Source organism: Pollicipes pollicipes, unplaced genomic scaffold (genome assembly GCF_011947565.3).
Source record: "Pollicipes pollicipes isolate AB1234 unplaced genomic scaffold, Ppol_2.1 Scaffold_3447;HRSCAF=4054_pilon_pilon_pilon, whole genome shotgun sequence".
Lineage (NCBI taxonomy): Eukaryota > Metazoa > Arthropoda > Thecostraca > Pollicipedomorpha > Pollicipedidae > Pollicipes > Pollicipes pollicipes.
This window is the reverse complement of record NW_023596297.1, coordinates 43807030-43829248: the sequence shown is the minus strand read 5'-3', so window position 1 is coordinate 43829248 and position 22219 is coordinate 43807030. Positions and strand designations below refer to the sequence as shown.

The following is a 22219-nucleotide window of genomic DNA, read 5'->3' as shown; positions in this document are numbered from 1 at the left end:
AAGCTTAAAATGAGATTTTTCGTGGGAAAGTAAAATTTATTCTTAATTTCCGCTCTTAAGATATCCCAACTTCATTAAAAGAGGAAATTAAATTAAATGATATGAAAACGATCTGGTCGTACGGTTTGTCTCAGTAAGGTACTTTGTTCCTCGTAAATGGAAATGCCTTCTCTGCCAGCAATTGTTGCTGGCAATCCATATTCTCAAGCTGCTCAAAACCGTTTTAAAAAACGTTCACACTAATGGTGAAACATTTCTACCAGTGATTATCCTATCCTCACGAGCATTTTTCTCAGACAACTGTCCCAACTTCCAGTTGGGACGAAAGTTGCGGTTCAAATTGTAAAGATCTTAAAGTTTGGGAAGTGTGATGATCTTAGCTCATCGTAAACAAAACAAAGTTGAAGCTGCATGCTTACAAATAAGTAGTGAGCCCAAATGGTGAAAAGGCAAAAGCTGTAAAAGTTGAAAAGCCATTAGTACGTCACAAATGGACTCAGAGACAGCAGTAATATAGTATCGGCCTTGCTATAATGCCTTCACTGCGTTACAAGTGCCTAACGCCACTATAACTCACTCAATTCCCATACCATTTCCATATGACATGAAACGGAGATCCTGAGAGAGCCGGTGCAAATGTGATAGGAACCGTCCTTTGCAGGCGGCTGTTCTGCAAGCGCTAATTATTTACTGTGGTAGCCCCTGTGACCGAAGCTGAGGCGTTATCGATAAATCGGTTTTGCTGTTTTTCTGTGTGGAAATAGGCTTTGTTTTAACGTATCACAGGCCAAATTACACCCCGATCAACGCAAGCGCACCACCAAGAAGCTCAAATTTGTGTATTAGACATGTCGTCGAAGAAGAACCAAACAAATGCGCTGAAGGCTGAAGATGTTGTCCAGGCTGTGCTTTTGTCTGATAATTTTACAGAAAATATTGCACCTTATTCTCTTAACTCACCACTGGTATGTCATTGTTCTGGGCACCTCAGCCCTGGTTTCATCATAATCTCCTGATCCCATAATGCCATCGGAATGTTACTGTTCTGTTGTCATATATGCTGTGTTGACATGATTAAATAAAATAGAATAGAAAGCTGTAGAACAAATGCTCTGAATTAATGAATGTGAAACCAATCAGAGAGAGACCATCAAAGCTAACATTAAAAAAGTAGCATTTATATGTTAGACACTTGGCACAAAAGGGATGTGGCAGAGTTTATTAGATGCACATACTGTGTTAATACCTGGCATATGGAGGTAGTAATCTGGAGCCTGTGTCTAGGTACCGCTGCCCGGTTTGTGTTCTTCTGGATTGCGGTTCATGGTGGAGCTTTTTCCCTTGCACCCAGTTTGATTCCTCTGAATGTAACTAGTGTTTACAAGAATAGATGTTCCTACATAAGAACTGGTGAACAATCAACAATGTTAGGTTGAAGGCTTTCAATAGACCAAGAGTTACAAGTCATATAATGCTGTAATGTGAAATAATGATTATGGTTAAGAAATTATGATAGTGATGTGATCACAAATTAACATTCTGATAATGATTAAGCTTTATCATGCACAAGCATTGTGATTGCCATGATTATTATTAATCACTGTTATTATGTAGCATTAATATCAATGCTGATCATAATTCTTATTTAGCATAATTAACATTAGCCAGCAACACAAAGGGGTGCCAGTCGTGCAGTGGTCAAGGTGTTTGCATTAATCACAGTTCATCTGGGAAGTCAGCCATACAGGGTTTAATCCCCGACAGTGCCTGTCTTTTCTGCCAGGATGAAGGGGCAGGTAATGTCACGTAGCCTCTGCAGCTGAGTGTGTCATAAAGCCCCAGTGATGAAAGTGAGCATTACAGTGTCAGTTGACTACTACTGTTTGGTAAAATTAAGGCTGTCACCTTAACATTAGAACTTTTGACTCATAATATAAAAAACCCAGAAGAAGGCTTCTCTTTCATATACAGAGTACCATTTTTACCTCATTGTGATTGACCCATGGTTTCAAGGATTACCCTGAAAACAATAGTGAACTTGGTTGTATGCAGGCGTTACCAACCATGTCCCAAGATGTTTATATCTGCACATTTGTATTCAAAGTGAGCCAGTTAAATATTTAAGTTATGGCACCAGTAGTCCTCATTGCATCCTCCTGATGGACCACAGCCCTTCCTTGAAAGGTTATTTTGTTACAGGGGTTGGTCCCATTGGTGAATGTGCCACTACTGGACTATGCCTTGGAGTATCTGGAAGCAGTTGGGATACATGAGTGCTTCATATATTTATGCAAGTCTCCTGATGAAGTTAAGAAATATATCAGGTAAGTCAGATGCATATAAGTTATAACATATGCATTTCTCCATCTGTTGCAGGTGTTCTCATATTTGCACTCCATGGTAGTTCTATTTGCACATCATGAGTGTTTCTGCCTGTGTGGCATCCCAAACAATGCACATTTTTTGCTAACATTTCTTGAGGGCAGGCACAAGGGGGGCACATGGTTGACAAAGAGCCCTCATAGCATAAGGGCCCCATGAAACTCTCAAGGTATGGCCCAGTTATTAATGAGAGCATGCTATATACCTATATATGTGTATGTATGTGGGTAATATATACATATACATACATACATACATACATTTCCCATCCTGATAGGAATAGAAGTCAGACATTATCATAAGATCAATTCTGTCTGAAGGCTAGAATAGTCAGTAAACTGAAAAAGGGTCATGTGTTAAACAACATCTGCATGAAATAGATTACTGATTCTCTTCATTTTACATTGGTCCAGTGATCTCTTCAAAGCAGTAGAACTCAGAAACTTTGTCAAAATGCTTATCTGGGTTATACAGAGATGGGCAAGGACCCTGCAAAAGTGGATGGGAGATCAAAATGTGTCAACAATCTGTATAAACATGGCCAAGCCATGTTTGTCTGGAAAGGTCCAACATTTAGTCAGAATTAGTCAATTATGCAATTTTTGACATTGTTTTGGGCATGCATACTCGCATATCTTCGCAACAATAAACTCACCGCCAGGCGTTGAAGTCTTCATAGGCCGCGCAACGTTGGTCCCGTGGCTAACACAAGGCCGTGGCCAACAGGCTGATGAAAATAATGACACATTTTGAATAAATGCCTATAAATGCTTTGTGGCATAAAATCGTGCATTTAGAAATATTCCGGGTTTATATTATACCTGTGTAATTTCTAGATTGATGATAACTACTGTGTCTTTACAACAATGCAGAGAAGTGCTTGAATCTGGTGGTGGAAATGGTGGCCCTGACTGGTACAGTATGCCTCCACTGCTCCATCATGAGCACTCGCCATAGGTTGTCACATCTCCTTTCAGTGTCAGAAGGCCCCGACCAGTGCAAGAGGCCCTCTGTCATTTGAGCTCACGTCCCCGTCCCTGTTGAGCAGACCTTCCCCCGACCGATTGGAGGCCCTGTGCTGACATAGAATTCCCTGTTAGGCGCTGTTGGTCCCTGGCAGATAGAAGGCCCCAGACCATTGTAAATTACTGGTCCTGGCTTTATCGCTGTTTGGGAAATGGGCCTTCAGGCCCATACCGACATGGAGGCGACTGCGCGGTGCTGGTGGCGCCTGACCGATACATAGACCAAATCGACGCAGGGTTTGCCAATCGGCGCGAAGGGCCCGCTGACTGTTGTTTGAGAGGCCATCCCAGCAAGCCAGGCTCCTTAATAAGACGCTGACCAGCTCCTTGTGCCTTCAGACCCACCAATCGGGCCCTTGATCGTCGGACCCGGTGGGCCTTCTTGGCTCTGCGGACGTCCTCGAACACTACCTCTGACCGAATCAGGGCCCTTTGGCAATACAGGGCCCCTGTAAGTGACTGTGGGGCCCCTGACAGACGTTGGAGCCCGACCAATGTAAATCTCTGGCTCTGGCCTCGTGCTTGCCTGGGACATGGACCCTGAGGCTCATGTTACCACGAAGGCGACTTTGCGTTACTGGTTGTGTCTGACCGACAGGCCCTTATGGACTCGGTGGATCCGCGATTAGCGCACAGGGCCCTCTGGCTGGCATTGGAGCGCTCAGCCTTGCGGGCTGGAGTCCCTGAATGCGACCTCCGGCATGCTTTTTGGGCCCTTCAGACTTTTAAATCAGGTCCCTTGTCGTTGGTTCCGAGGGGCCCTTCGGACCCCTTAGAACCTAAGGGGAGGGTACGTGCCCCCTGTGCCCCCTGCCTGCGCTTCTGCTCGAGGGCGTTCAATCGGTGTGCGTGAGCTGTATTTCTGACCGATTTTTTTATTTCGGGCAGTGCAAGCCGCTGGCTGGATGGTAGCAATCCGATGGTGATACACATCCAGACGGCGGAAGACTGCCTCTCTCTTGGTGATGTCATGAGAGACCTGGATGCCAAGGCGCTCATCCAGTCTGACTTTCTTCTCATGTCAGTTGACTGCATCACAAATGTTGACATCGTGCCCATCATTAGGGAGCACAGGTAAGCTGGGGGCTTACTGGCCACCCTGTGGCTCGACACGTGATGGGAAAACAGATACTGGCCATCCTGTGGCTCGACACGTGATGGGAAAACAGACACTGGCTACCCTGTGGCTCGACACGTGATGGGAAAACAGATACTGGCCACACTGTGGCTCGACACATGATGGGAAAACAGATACTGGCCACCCTGTGGCTCGACACGTGATGGGAAAACAGATACTGGCCACACTGTGGCTCGACACGTGATGGGAAAACAGATACTGGCCACACTGTGGCTCGACACGTGGTGGGAAAACAGATACTGACCACACTGTGGCTTGGCACGTGATGGGAAAACAGATGCGTCAGAAATGAATGTGTATGATTTCTGCAGTATTGTGTTTCAGAATACATGTGTGTCATTTACAAACAAGAAAAACATGTTAGCCTTGGCCGTGATCACCGTCCGTGATTAAATCGATCTGTGGTACTAGTTAGTGGCGATTTTTGAGCACCTGTGTGGAAAGTGGATCACATTCGGTGCTGCTCTTGATTTTGCAAAGATTTTCATTGATGTGTGAGTGGTCTGCTGTACGCGTGTTGGTACGTCCAGAGTGTCGTGAGGTCATGACACAGCATTACCATTGTTACATTACCATTGTCAGTACATAATGGGCACATTACTCCTAGGCGGCAATGCTCTCATTTTTGCTTGCTCCTGTCGGACTTAAATACGGATTGCCTGCACTATGCTGTGTAACTGTATGGTCCTAGATCACTCCAGTATAGCGAGCGGTCCGTGTGTGGCTAGCTTTCTCCGCGGCTCCGCCTGCCGGCGGTGCGCGTGACCGTGACATGTGTCGGCAGCGCGCGCCGGAAGGCGGACGACCGGGGCTCGGTAATGACGCTGCTGTACCGAGAGGCGTCGCCGCGCCACCCGGCCCGCCACTGGGACGCCCAAGTGCTGCTGGCGGCCGACCAAGAGACGGGCCGCGTGGTGCACCACCAGCGGCTGGCGGCCGGCCAGCGGGGCAAGGTCACACTCCCCCTGGTCAGTCCGCGTGGCAAGGTCACACTCCCCCTGGTCAGTCGGCGTGGCAGGGTCACGCTCCCCCTGGTCAGTCCGTGTGGCAGGGTCACACTCCCCCTGGTCAGTCCGCGTGGCAGGGTCACACCCCCCCCCCCCCCCCTGGTCAGTCCGTGTGGCAGGGTCACACTCTCCCTGGTCTGTCCGCGTGGCAGGGTCACCCCTCCCCCCCTCCCTCCCCTGGTCAGTCCACGTGGCGAGGTCATGCTTGGCCAGTCCCGGGCGTTGGACATGCGGGTGGGCCTCCCTGTCCTGTGTCAAATCGAAGCACATCTCGGCCATTCTGTCGGTGGCCGTGTGGCGCGTCATGGCATACTGCCGCTCTCTCGGCCGGTCGGCTGGCTCTCTTCGCCTGGTGCCGTCTGTCTCCACGGTGGAGCCGACCACTGCCGGCTGCAACCAGACGGGCCAGATCGGAGGAATCGCACCTTATCCCTGTCCCCCCCCCCCCCCCCCGGTCTGCGCAGAGCGACATTGTCGTGGTGTTCGCCGGGGTCATCCACGCGTGGCTTTGCTTATAAAGATGGTCTGTAAGATCTTTGACTTTCGCGTTGCCAGCGCGTGGCAGGCTGTACTTAAAAATTGGCATATATATATTTTTTTCCTTGCTCGTCATGATAACTGATTTGCAGCAGACTGTTTCCACTGTTTCGGTCAACATGACAAATCTAAAAAGATTCACCCACCCAATCATCAAACTCAGTCACCACCGCGAGCTGCAGGGTGATCTTCTCCCCGTGAACCTGCCTGTCGTTGTTTGGGTGTCACTGTGCGATGTGTCTTGACGTGACGGTGCCGGGGTGTGTGGTGCAGCACATTTTCCAGGCGGCCAGCGCCGTGGAGGTGCGGTACGACCTGCTGGACCCGGGCATCAGCATCTGCTCGCCAAACGTGCCCCAGCTCTTCTCGGACAACTTTGACTTCCAGACGCGCGACCACTTCGTGAAGGGCATCATCGTTAACGAGGAGATTCTGGGAAGCACCATCTACTACAAGTGCCTGAGCGCGGACTACGCTGCCCAGATCAGCGGTCTGAACGCGCTGGTGACGGTGACGTGAGTGCTGCGGTATCAGCCGCTGCGGGCCTGACTGTCCCGACCAATCTGATGAAGCAAGCGAGACATATCACATGCAGAGCGGGCATCTCCAACTCTCCACTTTGCGGCGCACACTCGTATAGGATTTTTTTTTCTCCCGAAAATTCTTGCTTTTTCTCAAAGTTCACTTTCTGAAATATTCTAGTGCTTTTCTCAAAGTATGCTGTCGTTTTGCACTTTTCAAATGGCTCCGAACTTAACGTGCTTTGAGATGGTACTTAAACCAAGCGTGATATAAGGAGTGTAAAGATTCACGTGCCTTCGTCTACGCGCCGCGGAAGACTTGCTCTTTGGAAGTGCCTGGAGCGTTGTGACATCTCCTGGTTCATATCGTAACTTGTTGGCCAAATTTTGATCTTTTTTAACAGTGGTTCCTCGCGTTGCAACCAAGTTTCGACCTTGGACCCATTTGACTACGGCGGCGAGTGCCGGGGTGAGGGGGGGGGGGGGGGATGTGTTGGCGTTTTATGGCGGGGAGTTACTTCAGACGAAAAGATCGTAAAGTAGCAAACATTTCCGAAGATCCCAAAGTGGCAACATTTCAGCTTGCATTCTTAATCTTTCTCGGAATGTAAAAATGGGGTATTCTGAAATGTGTAGACTCCTTAAAAAAACCCTGTGACTGCGTAGGTCATAAGGTACGATAGGTATGTCTCGCTGTAAGCAAGGTTTGGCCCATCACTTTGTACATTCCCACATGCATTGCTTTCCGTGGCGCACTATGTTCCGTTCGTCGTTAGCAGAATGTTTGATCGTTTGTTGCCGTTGCCGCAGGCGGGACGTGATGGACCGCTGGGCGTACCCGGTGGTTCCTGAGAACCGCGGCCACACCAGCCACATCCGCTGCATCCAGCGGAATGTCTACAGGCACAGGACGGCCACCGTTGGCAGGTGGGGCCCCGGCCTGAACGACTGCTCGGTAGTCTACCGCCCGTTGCGTCGTCTTTTCAACAACACTGCAAGAGATCGGTGGAGGGATTCCTCTATTTGCCGCAGTAGCAGCCGCTGACGCCGGCCGCCTCCACCCGCCAGGGACAGTCGGCTGGAGGAGAGCGTGGCGCTGGCCGACGGCGTCATTGTGGGACTCCGCTGCCGCCTGCTGCGAGCCGTCGTCGGGCCCGGTTGCCGGCTCGGCGACGACGTGGTGCTCGAGGACGCCGTGCTGGACGCCGGCTGCCGGCTGGGAGACCGGACGCGCGCCTGCCGCGCGCTGCTCGGCGCCGGCGTGCAGCTGCGCCCGGACGTGGTCCTCGAGCCTGGCTGCGTGCTGGGTCCGGGCGTGGTGGTGGACGAGATGCGCACGCTGCCGGCCGGTACCCGGCTGGCGGCCCAGCCGCGCCCGGACGAGTTCGGCGACCTCCAGCAGCCCGAAGGTGGGCACATGTGACGGGGGGCGGGGGAACGCTTGCGTGGGTGTTCCAGAGGTCTACGCAGCGCTGTGGTGAAGATACGATTGTCAGAGTCTGCTTGTGCCTCGCGCTGGGTGCCGTGCCAACAGTCCCGTCTATCCCAGTACTGCGCCAGTAGTCCCGTCTGACCCGGTGCCGTACCGGCAGTGTCGTCTGTGCCGGTGTGCCGTACCAGCAATGTCTGGCCCGGTGTGTCATACCAACAGTGTCTGACCCGGTGTGCCGCACCAGCGGTGTCTGACCAGGTGCCGTACTGGCAGTGTCTGACCCGGTGTGCCGTACTGGCAGCGTCTGACCCGGTGCCGTACCAGCAGTGTCTGACCGGGTGCCGTACTGGCAGCGTCTGACCCGGTACCCTACCAGCAGTGTATGACCCGGTGCCGTACCAGCAGTGTCCGACCCAGTGCCGTACTAGCAGTGTCTGACCCGGTGCCGTACCAGCAGTGTCCGACCTGGTGTGCCGCACCAGCAGTTTCTGACCGGGTGCCGTACCAGCAGTGTCTGACCCGGTGCCGTACCAGCAGTGTCTGACCCGGTGCCGTACTAGCAGTGTCTGACCCGGTGCCCTACCAGCAGTGTCTAACCCGGTGCCATACCAGCAGTGTCCGATCCGGTGTGCCGCACCAGCAGTGTCTGACCGGGTGCCGTACCAGCAGTGTCTGACCCGGTGCCGCACCAGCAGTGTCTGACCGGGTGCCGTACTAGCAGTGTCTGACCCGGTGCCGTACTAGCAGTGTCTGACCCGGTGCCGTACCGGCAGTGCCGTCTGACCCGGTGCCGTACCAGTAGTGCCGTCTGACCCGGTGCCGTACCAGCATTGCCGTCCGAGCCGGTGCCGTACCAGCAGTGTCGTCCGAGCTGGTGCCGTACCAGCAGTGCCGTCTGACCCGGTGCCGTACCGGCAGTGCCGCGTGAGCTGGTGGGCGACAGTGGCCGCGGGTTCGTGTACGCGGCGGTGCCGTACCAGCAGTGCCGTCTGACCCGGTGCCGTACCGGCAGTGCCGCGTGAGCTGGTGGGCGACAGTGGCCGCGGGTTCGTGTACGCGGCGGACGACGAGGATGATCCGCTGGCGGCGGCGCCTCTAGGCCCGGCCGTGCCGCCGCCGGCCAGCGTCAGCAGCGACAGCGGCGAGAGCAGCGACGACGAGGACGACGAGGGGGAGGAGGGGGAGGAGTGGGCGTCCGGCGCCGCCAGCCCGCCTCTGGACGACACCAGAAGTGAGCGACACCGCTGCGGCGGCCGGCCGCCGGCCCGCTCTATGGCATGGCTCTGGAAGGCTGCTCGTCTTCTGCGTGCCAAACGTATTCCCTGCCCCAGTAGTTTTAACGTTAAGGGTTTTGAGATTCGCTATTTGCTGTTGCCTGAGGACGCGGAACTTTTCCGGATCTTTTGTGATGGTGTTGCAATGCGTGTCTTTCCACTAAAGCACGTAAACAAACATGTGAACCAATGAATGGCGAAATCGTTTCGAATGGGCCGTTTCTTTGTTGCGTACAAACACATTGCCTCTGGTTCTTTTGGAATGACCCAGAGCGAGAGAATAGCGTTGAGAAGGAATGCAGAGGACGATTGAGTGAGGCCATTTACTCATTCCCACTCCCACTTAACTCGCATTCCTTTGTGCGTGCCTTAAGATAGCTTAAAGAAAATGTGCGATGTTTATCCACTCTCCTGCCCTCGTCTTCCAAATCTGTGAATGGCATGTCCGTTCGCCCATTCTTAGGGCTGAAGGTAATTCGGTGAGGATGTTAGTCACAATTTCCCATCTCCAAAAGGCCTTCTGCAAGCCTGTGAGTCTGCGGCCTTTCAGTGTTCTACAACGAGGTGTTGGACAGCCTGGTTCGCGGCTACAGTGAGAAGATCCGGACGGAAAACCTCATCCTGGAGGTGAACTCGTCCAAGTTCGCTTACAACGTGACCGTCCAGGAACTGAACTCGCTGGTGGTCAAGGTGAGGAGGTTTGTCGCAGTGCCTGTCTGCACCAGCTCGCCGGAGTCTGTCCTCCGACTGAGCGGCGACGGGAAGACCGCGCGGTGACGCCTGCGAGGCTCCGGCACAGCATGGCGACGGTACACTGATGTGGCCGCTGCTCTGGCGTTCAGCGGCGACGCTTGGGGGGCTCGTTGGTGCGCCGATGTATTACATGTGTTGTGCCTTTCCAATGATTGTCATTTGCTTTTCTTGCGTATTTTGTTTCTATTTGCACGTTGGCTGGGCAATTGATATTTGGGATAGGTTCTAGGGCACAGTTTTCTCTATGCTCCTGCATGCTTGTCGAGAGAGCGCTGTCGCCTTTGATATCCTGTACTAGACATCGGTTGTGAATGATCTTAAAGACACTGTTTTCTAAAGAGGCGCGTATTTTGTGACGCTACAAGACGCGTGGGGGCCGGGAAGCTGAGAAGCAGTTTGTGGTCGATGACAGCAGCACCTGTGACGCTTGTCCAAACGTCCGTATGAGACCAACTTGTATGGTGAGGCGATCTCTGCGTTTGTTACATCGTGGTATGACCTGGCCAGACACGCAGAAGAGCGGCGTGCTTACGGCATGTCGATTTCGGCGATAGATGGATGTGCGCCGCGTGTGACGAGCTCGCTGCTTGTGGCCAGAGCAGACCTGCAGCAGCGCGTCCAGGCGTGACGCCGGGGCCGCCAGCGCGGCAAACTGGCCCCGCGCGCGCCTGCGGTGATGCGGGACGGCCCTCTCACGCCGCCGTCACTGCTCCAGGCCATCCTGTCCGTGCCCGAGCACGGCTGCGACCAACCGCTGCCGCCGCCGGCCTTCCTGGCCAAGCTGCAGTCGGTGCTGGCCACCTTCATGCCGTTGTTGGCCAACTACATCAAGAACGAGGAGTCTGAGTGGAGCTGCCTGCGGGCGCTCGAGGTCAGTCTTGTGGTCATGTGTAACCGCCACTGGTGGCAGACGGAGCCTGGGACGAGCCTTCGAGGTCAGTCTTGCCTGGCCTTCGACCTTCGGTACTGCACGCGTCAGGACTTCAGCCGCGGGCGGATGTGCTCGGCTGGAGACCGCGCTCTGTTGATGACCTCTAGATTCACTTGCTACACGCTTCTGTGAATTTAGCTGGCATGGAGGCACACAGCTATCTTGAACCTTCTGACAGGCTTCCCTTGTTCTGAAGCTGACTGTGTAGGCTGTAACTGTGGTACCGTGGCTGGCAGACGTTTAGCTGCGAGCACGCGGCGATGGCGGCCTGCTTGGCGAAGGTGCTGATGGTGCTGTACCAGAAGGACATCCTGTCCGAGACCACCATTCTGGCCTGGTACAACGAGTCGCAGGAGCTGACGCCGGAGGCGGTCCGCGTCCGGCAGCAGGTGAGAGCCGTCCGCCCGCGCTGGGTCTGGGTCAGAGGAGCGCGCCGGAGCGGCGGCGAAGTGTGCGGCGTGTGTTCAAAGGTCAACGCCGTTACAAGGTCGTGCAGAGAAGGGCGGCGCCCACCACGTGGCTTATGGGTCATTCCCGTCCGCTTCACTCTCGTGCTGGGTTTCACGGCCCGATGTCTTTGTGGCGAAACAGTGCGGCCAGCGACCTCTGACGGTGCGCTGTGACCCCAGGTGCGGCGTCTGGTGGAGTGGCTGGAGCAAGCCGACGAGGAATCAGAGGACGACTCGGGCAGCGACGACGACTGAGCCTGAACATCGCTTCTGCCAGTGTTAATCGGTGGTGTTGTTTTTACGAGGTGGATGGACGTACCAATAATACAGTGCCGTGGTGAAGCTAGTCTATTTCTTGGCCTTTCGGGCAGTCCCATAATTCACCCGGTCAGGTTACAGTCTCGACGCTCTCTGACTCATATACAAACCATTCGTCCGGAACTTAAGTATGTATTCTTCCACCGCCTTACCTCGTCAGTCTGCAGTGGGCCGCCGTCATGGTCCCTGCAGAGTAAGTGGCGGGCGGATCCGGGGCAGCGCCGCCCCGGGAGCGGTACGGGCCGGGTCCTGCGCCGCCCCGGGAGCGGTACGGGCCGGTCCTGCGCCGCTCGCCGCTGCGGCCGGTGGGCTCACGCGACCGAGGGCCATGCCCGCGCCACCTCCGGAGCCGGCCGAGCTGGGCGCCGCCCGCCGCCGCGGCCGGTCGGCTCACGCGACCGAGGGCCATGCCCTCGCCACCTCCGGAGCCGGCCGAGCTGAGCGCCGCCCACCGCCGCGGTCGGTCGGCTCACACGACCGAGGGTCTTGCCCTCGCCACCTCCGGAGCCGGCCGAGCTGGGCGCCGCTCTAGGAGGTCCAGCGACCGAGCACGGCCCGCAGCAGTGGCACCACCCGGATCGACGACAGGTCAGCCAGCACCGCCTGGCGACGCGCGCATCCCGCTGTGACGTGTAAAATCGAATCGCTTCTGGATTGCGTCCTGGTCACAGAATACCTTACAAGCTTATTGTGCTGCCAGCTGAGGGGGTTCATTGCTGCGCATTGTTTGCGTAAAAAACCATACCACGCACTGAGCGCCGCTTGCTGATACCATCCAGAGTCGACCGTGACGGGTCCGTGGACCGGCCTGTACAGCCCCTTCTAGAGATGTGGGTCGGCCAGTACAGCCTCAACTGGAGCTGCCTTATGCGTTTTCGGATTTCCGCCGGTAATGGGCTCAAAAGTGATGCGTAGGCACACACTGTCATCACAAGGTGAGAAAGAGGCTTCATCCCCCCCCCCCCCGCTTCTGCAGATTTTAGCATTGCTCGTGTGACGTTGAGTTGATTAAAATAATAGAGCGCCTTAAAAACACTCTTGACAGCTCCCCAACGTCTGGCCGGTGGGGGCGCCGGGGGGTGTTGCCGGCAGTGCGGCGGCATCTCCGCCGCGGCGCCGGCATGACCATGGTCTGCCCGGCGACCGGCCCGCCGCTCGCGCACCTCCATCGTCGGCTGGTTGCTGGCGGCCAGCAGATTAGCGCGCCGGTACGCCAACACGGCGGCGGCCAGCAGGGCCAGCAGCTGCAGAGAGTCGTAGGCCAGCAGCATGTCCCACAGCTGGAGCAGCTGGTCCACGCTCAGGTAGCCGGAGAAGGCGCGCACCAGCCAGCGGAACACCAGGCGCAGTCTGCCGGCAAACGCGGACGGAGTTACAGGTCACGACAGAGCGGATGCCGAGGTCAGGGGAACTTCGACAGCTGGCCAGCTTCATGACTGGCGGTAGTGGGAAGGGAGGGGAGAGTAAACGGCCGTATGCGTGGGGAGAGGGGGTGGAGGTCAGCGGTGGTGTAGCATAGCGAACCTCGAGATTTGTGAGTCAAAACTTCGGAACCTACGAAGACACTGTCGGGTGGGGCGGGGGGGGGGGGGGGTGGAGACGTAGGGCGTCAGTGGAGCACAGCAGTGTATGTCGGACCAATGAGATGCAAGGCACTGTCTTCTAGTGCTGCGTTGCCTAGACCGGCTGAAGCCGAACCGTAACAGGAGGGCACAACTGGTCCGTCATTGGAGGTCAGGGCAGTCCCGACCATCGTGTCAGGGTTCCCTGACCTAGCAGACCAGTTCGCCGGGCCGCGCCCACTCACGGCTGAACCCGACACTGTCGGCAGTGCAGCCACAGCCTGGGCTCGTGCTCCCGCAGCAGGCGCTCCAGGAGCAGGCTGATCGACACAATGCCGTTGGGCCGGCTGGACAGCGAGTGCAGGAACACGAAGTAGCGCACGTAGAGCCGCTCGAAGGTGAACAGCAGCTCCACGGCGTCGCTGAACACGAAACAGAGCGGTGCCACTGGAACGGAGAAGCGTCGGGTCCGGTCAGGCCGAGGCGTCCGCGGCGCGGCGGACCGGTGATCTGACGGCGAAGTGCGCGGCCCATGGTGTAGGACTCCAGACGCGGCCTCTGTCGGGAGGGAAAGTTTCAGTAGCTTAAGCGGTATGTCAAAAGGTCGCACGCTCGGTATGGAGCCTTGGACGTGTAAACAGCAGCGGGATCTTCCGAAAGGTCTGTTGCGTGCTCTGCGAAAGGTCTCCTGCAGGCAAATCATAACATCCGCTGCCAGGCTGCTGGGACTGGATCTAGGCCAGATCTCCACGGTGACCGTTTGGGGTCTGGGGGATACCGGCGGCAGTGCATACCACCGGCCCTTTGCATTGTTCCAAGAGCAGAAATGGGGTTTGTCGGTGATTGAAGGGTAGCGTTAAAGAGCTGGTGTTTCAGTTCCGGACACTCAGCGCCCCCTATACCCGCCCTCCAGCCCCACCCCACATCACTCACAGTACATAGAGAAGCCGTGGAAAGGCACGACGCCGCAGGGCGGGTAGGCGACGTGGTCGTCTGGCGACGCGCCGGCGGCGGCGGCGCGCGCCGGCTGCGCGGGCAGCGCCGCCAGCGCCGCCAGAGGCTCCGTGTGCCGCAGGAAGCGCAGCAGTGTGGCGCGCAGCTGCTCGGCGAACACGAAGTACTGGTCGTCGTTCCCGGCGGTGAGCTGGACGTCGCGCGCCACCAGACGGTCGGCCAGCAGGTCGTGCTGTAGCACGGCCCGCTGCAGGTCACGGTAGCGCGCCCAGTGCTGCGGACGGCGAGGCCGTCAGAGCTCGCCTCCACCACACACCGCAGTTGGCTGCAGGCCGTGAAGTGTTGTGAGATCGTGAACCGTCCAGTTTTTTGACGTGCCTCCCCGGCAGCGCTACCATCATGCTCTAGGTGCTCCCATACTTTCCCGACACTGCCTGTCCCTGTCCGGTGGTGTCGGCACAGCTGTCCGGCGGCAGCGCGTCGCCTCTTTTGGGTGGTTTCCGCATCGGCGCCCAGTGCTATTTTCATCCCCGTCTGGCTAGCTGGGTCACCTTTTCCTCAATGCGGACGCCGAGAATCTGGCCCCAGATGCGGCCGCGCAGACTCTGCGGCACGCCCAGCTTGGCGAAGTCTCGGCTGACCGGAGCGTACTCCATGTCCAGCACTGGAACAGACCGGCGCCGGTCACCGAGCACGTGCGCGGGCTCGGACACGGGAACTGGTGATGCTGTGCAGTCCAGCCGCCGTCACCAAGTATGGACTCAGCTCTTGGGATCACCGAGGTTCCGGGCCATAGACACGACCCAAATCAGAAAGCAATCACGCACACCTTGGTCCACGCGCGTCGCAAAAACAACATCCAGTCGAAAGACTGCTATGACATCTGATGCGGATGTCACTGGTCATGGCCGTGATTTCCGGCGCACCTTTCTTGCCGACGGCCTCTCGAAACTGTCTGACGGTGACCTGGGGTCGGGTCGCGGCCGGCAACTCGGCAGACATGCTTAGATGCTGGAAGCGTGGGTTCCCCAGCTCCTCGAACTGCTGGCGCTGAAGCGGAGAAGAGGCGGCGTGGCATCAGGTCCCGTCAGTCAGCCGAAGCCAGCCAGTCCTGGGCTGTCAGCCATCCCGGCCGCGGACCGGGGCGTCATCAGTCGGCCAGCAGCGACGGCTGCGGGCGCTGGAAGGCTGGGCCGCACTTACAGCGACAGCCGTAACAGAGTCTGATGGCAATTGAACGCTGCCGGAGTGCTCCGCACGAACGTCTTGGGCTGAACACAAAACGGCGGCGAGACAGGAAAAGAAAATATGGATCGTGGTCGCAGAAAACAATCATATGTTGAAGCATTCAGGTCTCAACTTGGCAGCAGACTGGACAGAGACTCGCTAGATGGTTTTCAGCAGTGGAATCTTCAGCAACGCTCTCTACGCATTCGTCTCCAACGGCTGATGAAATAGGGTCCACATAACAAACAACGGTACTGAGGCATCAGTGACTAAGGTGACAGTGTCATACGAAAATAATAAACCCACAAGGCATGGCATGTGCGTGATGAGGTGCATTGCGTTGACGCTGCTAGGACCATACGTGGGTGGGCCGGACAGACACGTCAGCATCCAGTGACGAGGAGCCGTCTGTGGCGTCAAGACGGCGCTCAAGGCGGTGACCGAACCGCGGCAGGCCGCCGGCCCGGAGCCGACCAGCGCTACACAGCCGCAAAGTACGACAGAAAGCGGTGCTGCGGGTGTGAGGGCGGTGAGGGTCAACCTAAGGGTGGCCAGTCGGTCGACCCGAAGCAGCAGTCAGATAGAGACCGGGCAGAGCGTATTACGAGGTCGGCGAGATCCGGAATCGGCAGCGGCAGACGCACCATCCCGTACAGAAAGTCCCCGCTGAAACGAGCACGCCGACATGGTCACGGAAACCGGGCGCGCGCAGTGGCTATACACTGCAATATGCACGCAGAATGTTGGCTTTGAGATGGAGCCCTGTGGGAGGACCGTACATTGTGACAGTGCCTGGGTTATGGCGGCACGTTAGACCGTGGCGTTACGTTACGGCGCCGTGAGCCGAGCGAAAAGATGCGAAAGCGTCGTTTACGTCGCCCTGCGCTCGTTACGGATTGACAGTTGCATTGGTTACCTCAATGTTACGTCGTTCTAGAATGTAAAGTTGGGAAATAGGGTCGGTAGGTACATAGGGTCGGTAATAAAGCTGTGATGAGTCAATCGGCACTCTATTCGAGTGACCAAGTTGCGGTAATTTCAACGTCACTCAATTGGCCACCAAAGGAACGTGAAGTCAGTCGTTGGAATTGGATTAACCAGTGCAGATTACAAACGGCTCCTTCGTGATCATGACGGCAAAGGACAGCACTTGGATTCGATCATCACTTAGTAAGGAAACAGCCAGCCAATCGATATTTATCTCTGAACAACAGGCCGGTAAGTCAACTCAATCGTCGTTTGGTTTGTAAGTTCAGGTATGAACGGGGCGTCGAACAGGTTCAATCGTTACCCAGCTTGGACAGCAGGCCCCGACAAGGCCGATCGTTACTCGACCTGCATAATGCATTGGATGAAAAAGAATACCGTATAGAAATTGAGTTGATCAGTGCTGGTGAAAAACGATTGTCACTTCTTTGGGAGAAGAAAAAGAACAGCATTTAGGGAACAATTGTTGCTTAAATTGAATTGTACGACACGGCAAGTCAGTCGATAATTAACAGTCAAGTGATAGGGTGTGAGCTCAATCGGGTTTCAATGCGGCAGTGCGGGTTACAATGGGGCATCAAACAGATCCAATCGGTACCAAATTTAGACAAAAGTAACACGCAATTCATTACTCAACTTGGATGACAAGATCCGGACATGGGTACCACAGCGTCAAGTGAGTTGGATCGTTACACATACAACGTAATGCACATTTGCATGGCTAAGCAGAAGAACAGGGTAGTGTAACTACGGTTGGTAGATAATAGATGTGGTTTATTCTAGCTGCAGTGGAATCAGTGCAGGGTACGAATGCACCAATTGACAAACAATAACACGACCCGAAGCCTACGATCGCGCCGGCCAAGCCTTACCAGTATGGCATGTAGTTGGGGCTTTCCACACGGGTCAGCACCTCCAGGAAGTCCTTGGGCGCGTACACCGGACGGAATTTGTCCAAGTCCTCTGAAAAAGTGCTCACATATGTAAACAGTGCTCACAGTGAGCTGCCCTCCGAAACGGTGCTCACATGTTTTATCGCCACTGCTATTTCCTTATGATCCAGAAGCAATGCACATTATTTTGGAAACATCGCGATCGTATCATTGTGTCGGACTTCGCGCACGTCTGGATTCGGAGATGTCAGCGAGATTCGAGAGAGCAGCTCATTCCCCGGGCCGACTCTGGGAAAATTAGCGGGACATGGATGATATGACTGACCCGGGTCATCAGGCGTGGCCTCCTCCGGCCGGTCAGTCATCTTCTGCTGCTGTGCCGGCGGCCGCAGCCGGGCCAGGGGCACCGCCAGCTCGGAGCTCATGGCGTTCAGCGACTTGTACAGGCGTCGCTCCCAGGCCCGCTGCCGGCGCAGGCATGTCCCTTCAGCGCCCTGAGCCCGCCGTCGCTCAGCCAGCGGGTACGGCCGGACGCAAGCCCGGGTGTCAGGGGGCGGGGGGAGGGGGGGGGGCAAGTCGGCCGGCGCGGAGAGGGGAATGACCTAGCCCTCAGCGGTAAATGACACCTAGTGAGTCGTTTGCGATTCATGCACACGCACGCACGCACGCACGCACGGTCTGCCGAGCCACGTGTGCCTCCCGCAGCGCGAGGGTGGTCGTGACCCCGCTCCGGCCTGACCTGAGCGCGCCGGATGTAGTCGATTGGCTCTTGGATGGCGATCGGCGGGTAGTCGGCCGGGTACATGAGGTCCGGGTGACTGAGCACCGTCTGGTGCACCAAGTTCTGCAGCTGGCGCTCGCAGTGGGACGAGCGCACCAGCGCCAGCAGCCGTTCCCGGTAATCACCGGCGCCGGTTAGCTCTGGGTGTGACGCCACCACCTTCTGCCGAGGTGCGCGCCCGTGCCTGTCAGTGTCCTCCGACGACCGGGGGCCGCGGCGGCATCACACGCCAGTGTCCTCCGACGACCGTGGGCCGTGACGGTACCACACGCCAGTGTCCTCCGACGACCGGGGGCCGCGGCGGCACCAGACGCCGGCGTCCTCCGACGACCGGGGGCCGCGGCGGCATCACACGCCAGTGTCCTCCGACGACCGGGGGCCGCGGCGGCATCACACGCCAGCGTCCTCCGACGACCGGGGGCCGCGGCGGCACCACACGGCAGTGTCCTCCGACGACTGGGGGCCGCGGCGGCATCACACGCCAGCGTCCTCCGACGACCGGGGGCCGCGGCGGCATCACACCCCAGTGTCCTCCGATGACCGGGGGCCGTGGCGGCACCGCACGCCAGCGTCTGCGACTGAGCTCAATCGTCCCAAATGCGGCGAAATCGCTCAAGTCGGTGTGGACCCGAACCTCAAGGCATAACTTTTGAATAAGCTGGAGCACCCAGCACGAAACATCCTTTGCAAGAGACGGCAACGAAGCGAACAGGGGGGTTGAGCCCAGTGACCAAGACCGTCAGAGCGACGCGATTGGTGCGGTGCCGCGCCTGATCAGACGATCACTGTGACACGACGCTTGCGCCGATGGAAGATTAACATGGGAACGCTGACGCGTCTCGACCGCATGCCGTTCTACGGCTGGCACCGGTCAGTTCGCCGGTGACGTCAGGGTTTGCAGAGAATACCGGCCGGGGCAGTGGAAGCCGGGCGCGGAAGGCGGCTGTGAGTTGGCGGGTTCTATGTTTTCTTTGCTCCCGTAGTAAAGCAAGTACGGATGGAACAGTTGACTACGATTTCTTATCGACAATTTCTATTTGGGCGGGGCAACAAAGAAGAGGGAGCGGGCCAGAGGCAATAACCTCCTGAAACCTCGTACACAAGTTTTACATCTACCTCAAGGCGCATGAAATGAATTCAGCTATCCGTTTTTCCCCGCTCCCAACCTGACACAGCTCGCCAGTGAGCGGCTGCTATATCAACTGTCACACGAGACTTTCCGTACCTCCAAAGCTTGCATCACAGATGCATACCCATCTTCTTTCTGCAGGTGATCCATCAGAACAGCGACATCGCGATTCATGGCAGATATATTTCGTAAGACCCGGTTACAGCCTGTGGGCGAATAGAATAGGGCGAAAAGTCTACCAGACATGGGAAAAAAGTCGGCGGTCCAGTGTCTAAAGTGCAGCCGGCCACAAACTTCGCTATCAGGCGACTAACATAAGCATAGGCATTTTGCACTTGCCACGGGTCAGTTCAGTCTTGGCCTTGGCAGGTGTATGGCAAGACGGTTTCGTAATCGTTTTAAATTGAATGAAGCTGTCTAGTAGAGGTGTAGTTTTTCAAAATGGGGACTGAACAATGCAAATTTACCCAGACTGCCCCCAAAATACGCCAACAGGCTTCTCCCCAGATTTGGCGCATTTTCTTCCCAAAGTTAGGGGGGCCTGAGGCTAAGGAGGGAGGGGGAAGGGGGCTGAAGTCCCCGGTCCTCCCCCACTGCACAGGAAACTACACCCCAACACCCCTGCTGTCTCGACAGACGCCATTGAGATCGCCAACAGAATAAATCATTCGGAGGTCTTGCACCGACCGAGGCAAGGCCGGCAGAGGCGCGGTTGGGGATCGCAGTCATATCCTGTGTCAGTCCAAACAAGCTCGCAACGCAAGCCACGTCTGCCAAATGTCATGGGACGCCTGGCAAAATAGTTCTAGCAGAATGATATGTTGACGTGGGCAGTAGGGGTCTTCAATATGATCAAGACTATTTGCATGGCCCAGCACTTACCGGTTGCAGACCAACATCCAAGCTGTCGCGGGTTTGGCCCGTCAACACTAAACGATAATCTCTTTAAATACTGTGCGTATGGGTTCAGAGCAGCAAGTGAAGCGCTCTCGACTGGATCGCTATCGTTCGGTAACGTAAAAGTGGAACTACGGTTGTGTGATCGATGCACCGCAAATGGTGGACGGGTTCGTGCTTCATGTATGGCTTAAGGCTGCACGATGGTGAGTTTTGGAGCTAGTCGAGATATAAAGTATGAGCATGTTTTTCGAAAATTTGACCATGTTAGCTAAATAATGCATTTCGTCCATCTAGTTTACAGCCCTGTGCAATTCCCCCTCCAGACAGCTGTTCAGCAAAGTGAAAAGTTTGTACAACACCGTGGGTACAATGTAAAATTTCGTAAAAGTAACATGGAGCGTCTCCTCCACTTAGGTGGTAACGATACCAGCGTTCAAGAGTCTCACGGGAATCATCGCCGACAGGACGCTTACCGCATGGACTTCAGACACCGCGATCGATTTTTGGCGCGCCAAAGCTAAAAGCTAATATGGAATCTTTTAGTACTTCCAAAAATGGCGCGCCTATTACATAAAACGTGCAGGCGGTTTCATTGCCATGGTGGCTGGTCTCGGATGCCCAATAACCTCGCAGAGTGCGAGAAGGGTTCGAGGAGGGAAAGAGCGTAGCACTTTTCCGCGTCTCAAGGTTTTGATAGCCGGTTGGTTAGTATTTTGGCTCCCTTCAAAAATAGTACCTGCAATGGCAGATTGTGGGGAAATGTTTGTTTTATTTTTTGTGTTAGCAATGACATTTTTCATGGAGCTTATAACTTGTTTATGCTGGCACACATGCGCAACTGTTTCACTACCTTTCCCTTGGCTCATATGAGTATTCGAATAAGTTTGAATGCAAAGCTCCAAATAACATTAAAGCACTAAACAGGACTATTTTCATGCCATAATACTGTGGTCCAAGAGACAAAGGAAATGTTCAATGTGTTGTTCACTGAGCAATACATTGAACTGAGCAATACATTGAGAAATGGGGTAGTATCACAAAAGCCAGACATGCTTGGCTGTCAGATGTTATTTGCTCACACTACTGCATATGAAGTAATGAATGGGCAATGAACGGGTCTCAGGGTAGGCAAGGATGTGAATTGATTAAGATTGGGGAAACATATTCTTGCCATGGTCAGTGTTGGGGTCTGTTCTGTGCATTATTACTTTTTTGCAGCATGTTTTGTGGGAATTGATCCCATTGGTGCAATCTAGGCAGCTATTTGTGTCAATGTGGTATGTGTTGGCAGCAGCTAGATTCATCATTATATGTGAAATAATACTCAACCCCAAAAGCTGACACCAACTAAATTAGCTTATTTTCTCTTAGTGCCTCATCACAGACATTCAAAAGTGGTATTGACAGTAGTCCTTAATGCTATGTGCTAGCATGGCTACTGTATGATAAGGTATGTAGGAAATGGAAATGATTTGTATTAGTTTTAGGATGAGATAGCCAGAAATTGCTTATTCACATTTTTAATTTTTTAATCCATTATTACCATTAGTAGGTCATGACAGGGTGTGCTTGCTAGCCTGTGTGTAGTAACAGGTCGTACAATTTGCGTCATTGGACTTGGGACACAATAGGCTATAAAATATTAGGCCCCAAGATCATCTTATGGAGGCTGAATGATAATTCTGCCATATTCACTGCCACTGCTTTAGCACATGCAGTTTCAAAGTATGTTTGCCAGTATGTATTTTAGCTAGATGCCATCACAACCATCATTTCGTAGGGTGCACAAGAAAATAAAATATGATCCAGCCCATAGACCCAAGTCCACCAAAAATATATGCACTGCGCTGGATGCATATACAGGCAGATCCAGCAGGGGACCATATTTCCAATTTTCACCAATACATCTCACCATAATCAGGCCTTACTGTAAGAGACTGAAGCTCTATTACCCTTTGCATTGCTGGATGGTGGGATTTGTAGGCCTAGTGTTCATTACTTAAAAGAACACTACTGCAT

At 54.9% G+C, this 22219-nt stretch overlaps 2 protein-coding genes across 2 annotated transcripts; one reads left to right on the top strand and one right to left on the bottom strand.

The window, feature by feature from the left end:
• The first annotated feature begins 597 nt into the window (after window positions 1–597).
• LOC119092712 (translation initiation factor eIF-2B subunit epsilon) lies at window positions 598–11796 on the top strand. The gene is made up of 12 exons (XM_037215689.1): window positions 598–965; window positions 2200–2324; window positions 4296–4481; window positions 5330–5513; window positions 6363–6604; window positions 7421–7537; window positions 7679–8019; window positions 9055–9273; window positions 9867–10006; window positions 10785–10940; window positions 11237–11389; window positions 11630–11796. Exons 1-12 carry the CDS (start codon window positions 849–851, stop codon window positions 11702–11704), a joined length of 2055 nt encoding a protein of 684 aa, XP_037071584.1. The 5' UTR covers window positions 598–848; the 3' UTR covers window positions 11705–11796.
• Window positions 11797–12295: 499 nt separating this feature from the next.
• LOC119092592 (TBC1 domain family member 19-like) lies at window positions 12296–20029 on the bottom strand. Its single transcript, XM_037215547.1, has 11 exons — window positions 19988–20029; window positions 18130–18333; window positions 17730–17854; window positions 17370–17471; window positions 16116–16176; window positions 15210–15333; window positions 14835–14947; window positions 14263–14557; window positions 13575–13776; window positions 12931–13117; window positions 12296–12370 (listed from the first exon to the last, which is right to left on the bottom strand). The coding sequence occupies exons 1-11, from the start codon at window positions 20027–20029 to the stop codon at window positions 12296–12298; spliced, it is 1530 nt and encodes a 509-aa protein (XP_037071442.1).
• Between the last annotated feature and the right edge of the window lie 2190 nt (window positions 20030–22219).

Bases quoted from the DNA above. Each gene is read 5' to 3' on its own strand.
- LOC119092712 (XM_037215689.1), top strand. From the start codon at position 849: ATGTCGTCGAAGAAGAACCAAACAAATGCGCTGAAGGCTGAAGATGTT. The intron at 2,325-4,295 runs GTAAGTCAGATG...TATTTCGGGCAG, and splicing joins GAAGTTAAGAAATATATCAG to TGCAAGCCGCTGGCTGGATG. The intron at 4,482-5,329 runs GTAAGCTGGGGG...ATGTGTCGGCAG, and splicing joins CCCATCATTAGGGAGCACAG to CGCGCGCCGGAAGGCGGACG.
- LOC119092592 (XM_037215547.1), bottom strand. From the start codon at position 20,029: ATGACTGCGATCCCCAACCGCGCCTCTGCCGGCCTTGCCTCG. The intron at 17,855-18,129 runs GTCAGGCCGGAG...CTGCGCCGGCAG, and splicing joins ACTACATCCGGCGCGCTCAG to CGGGCCTGGGAGCGACGCCT. The intron at 13,118-13,574 runs GTGAGTGGGCGC...GTTTGCCGGCAG, and splicing joins CGACAGTGTCGGGTTCAGCC to ACTGCGCCTGGTGTTCCGCT.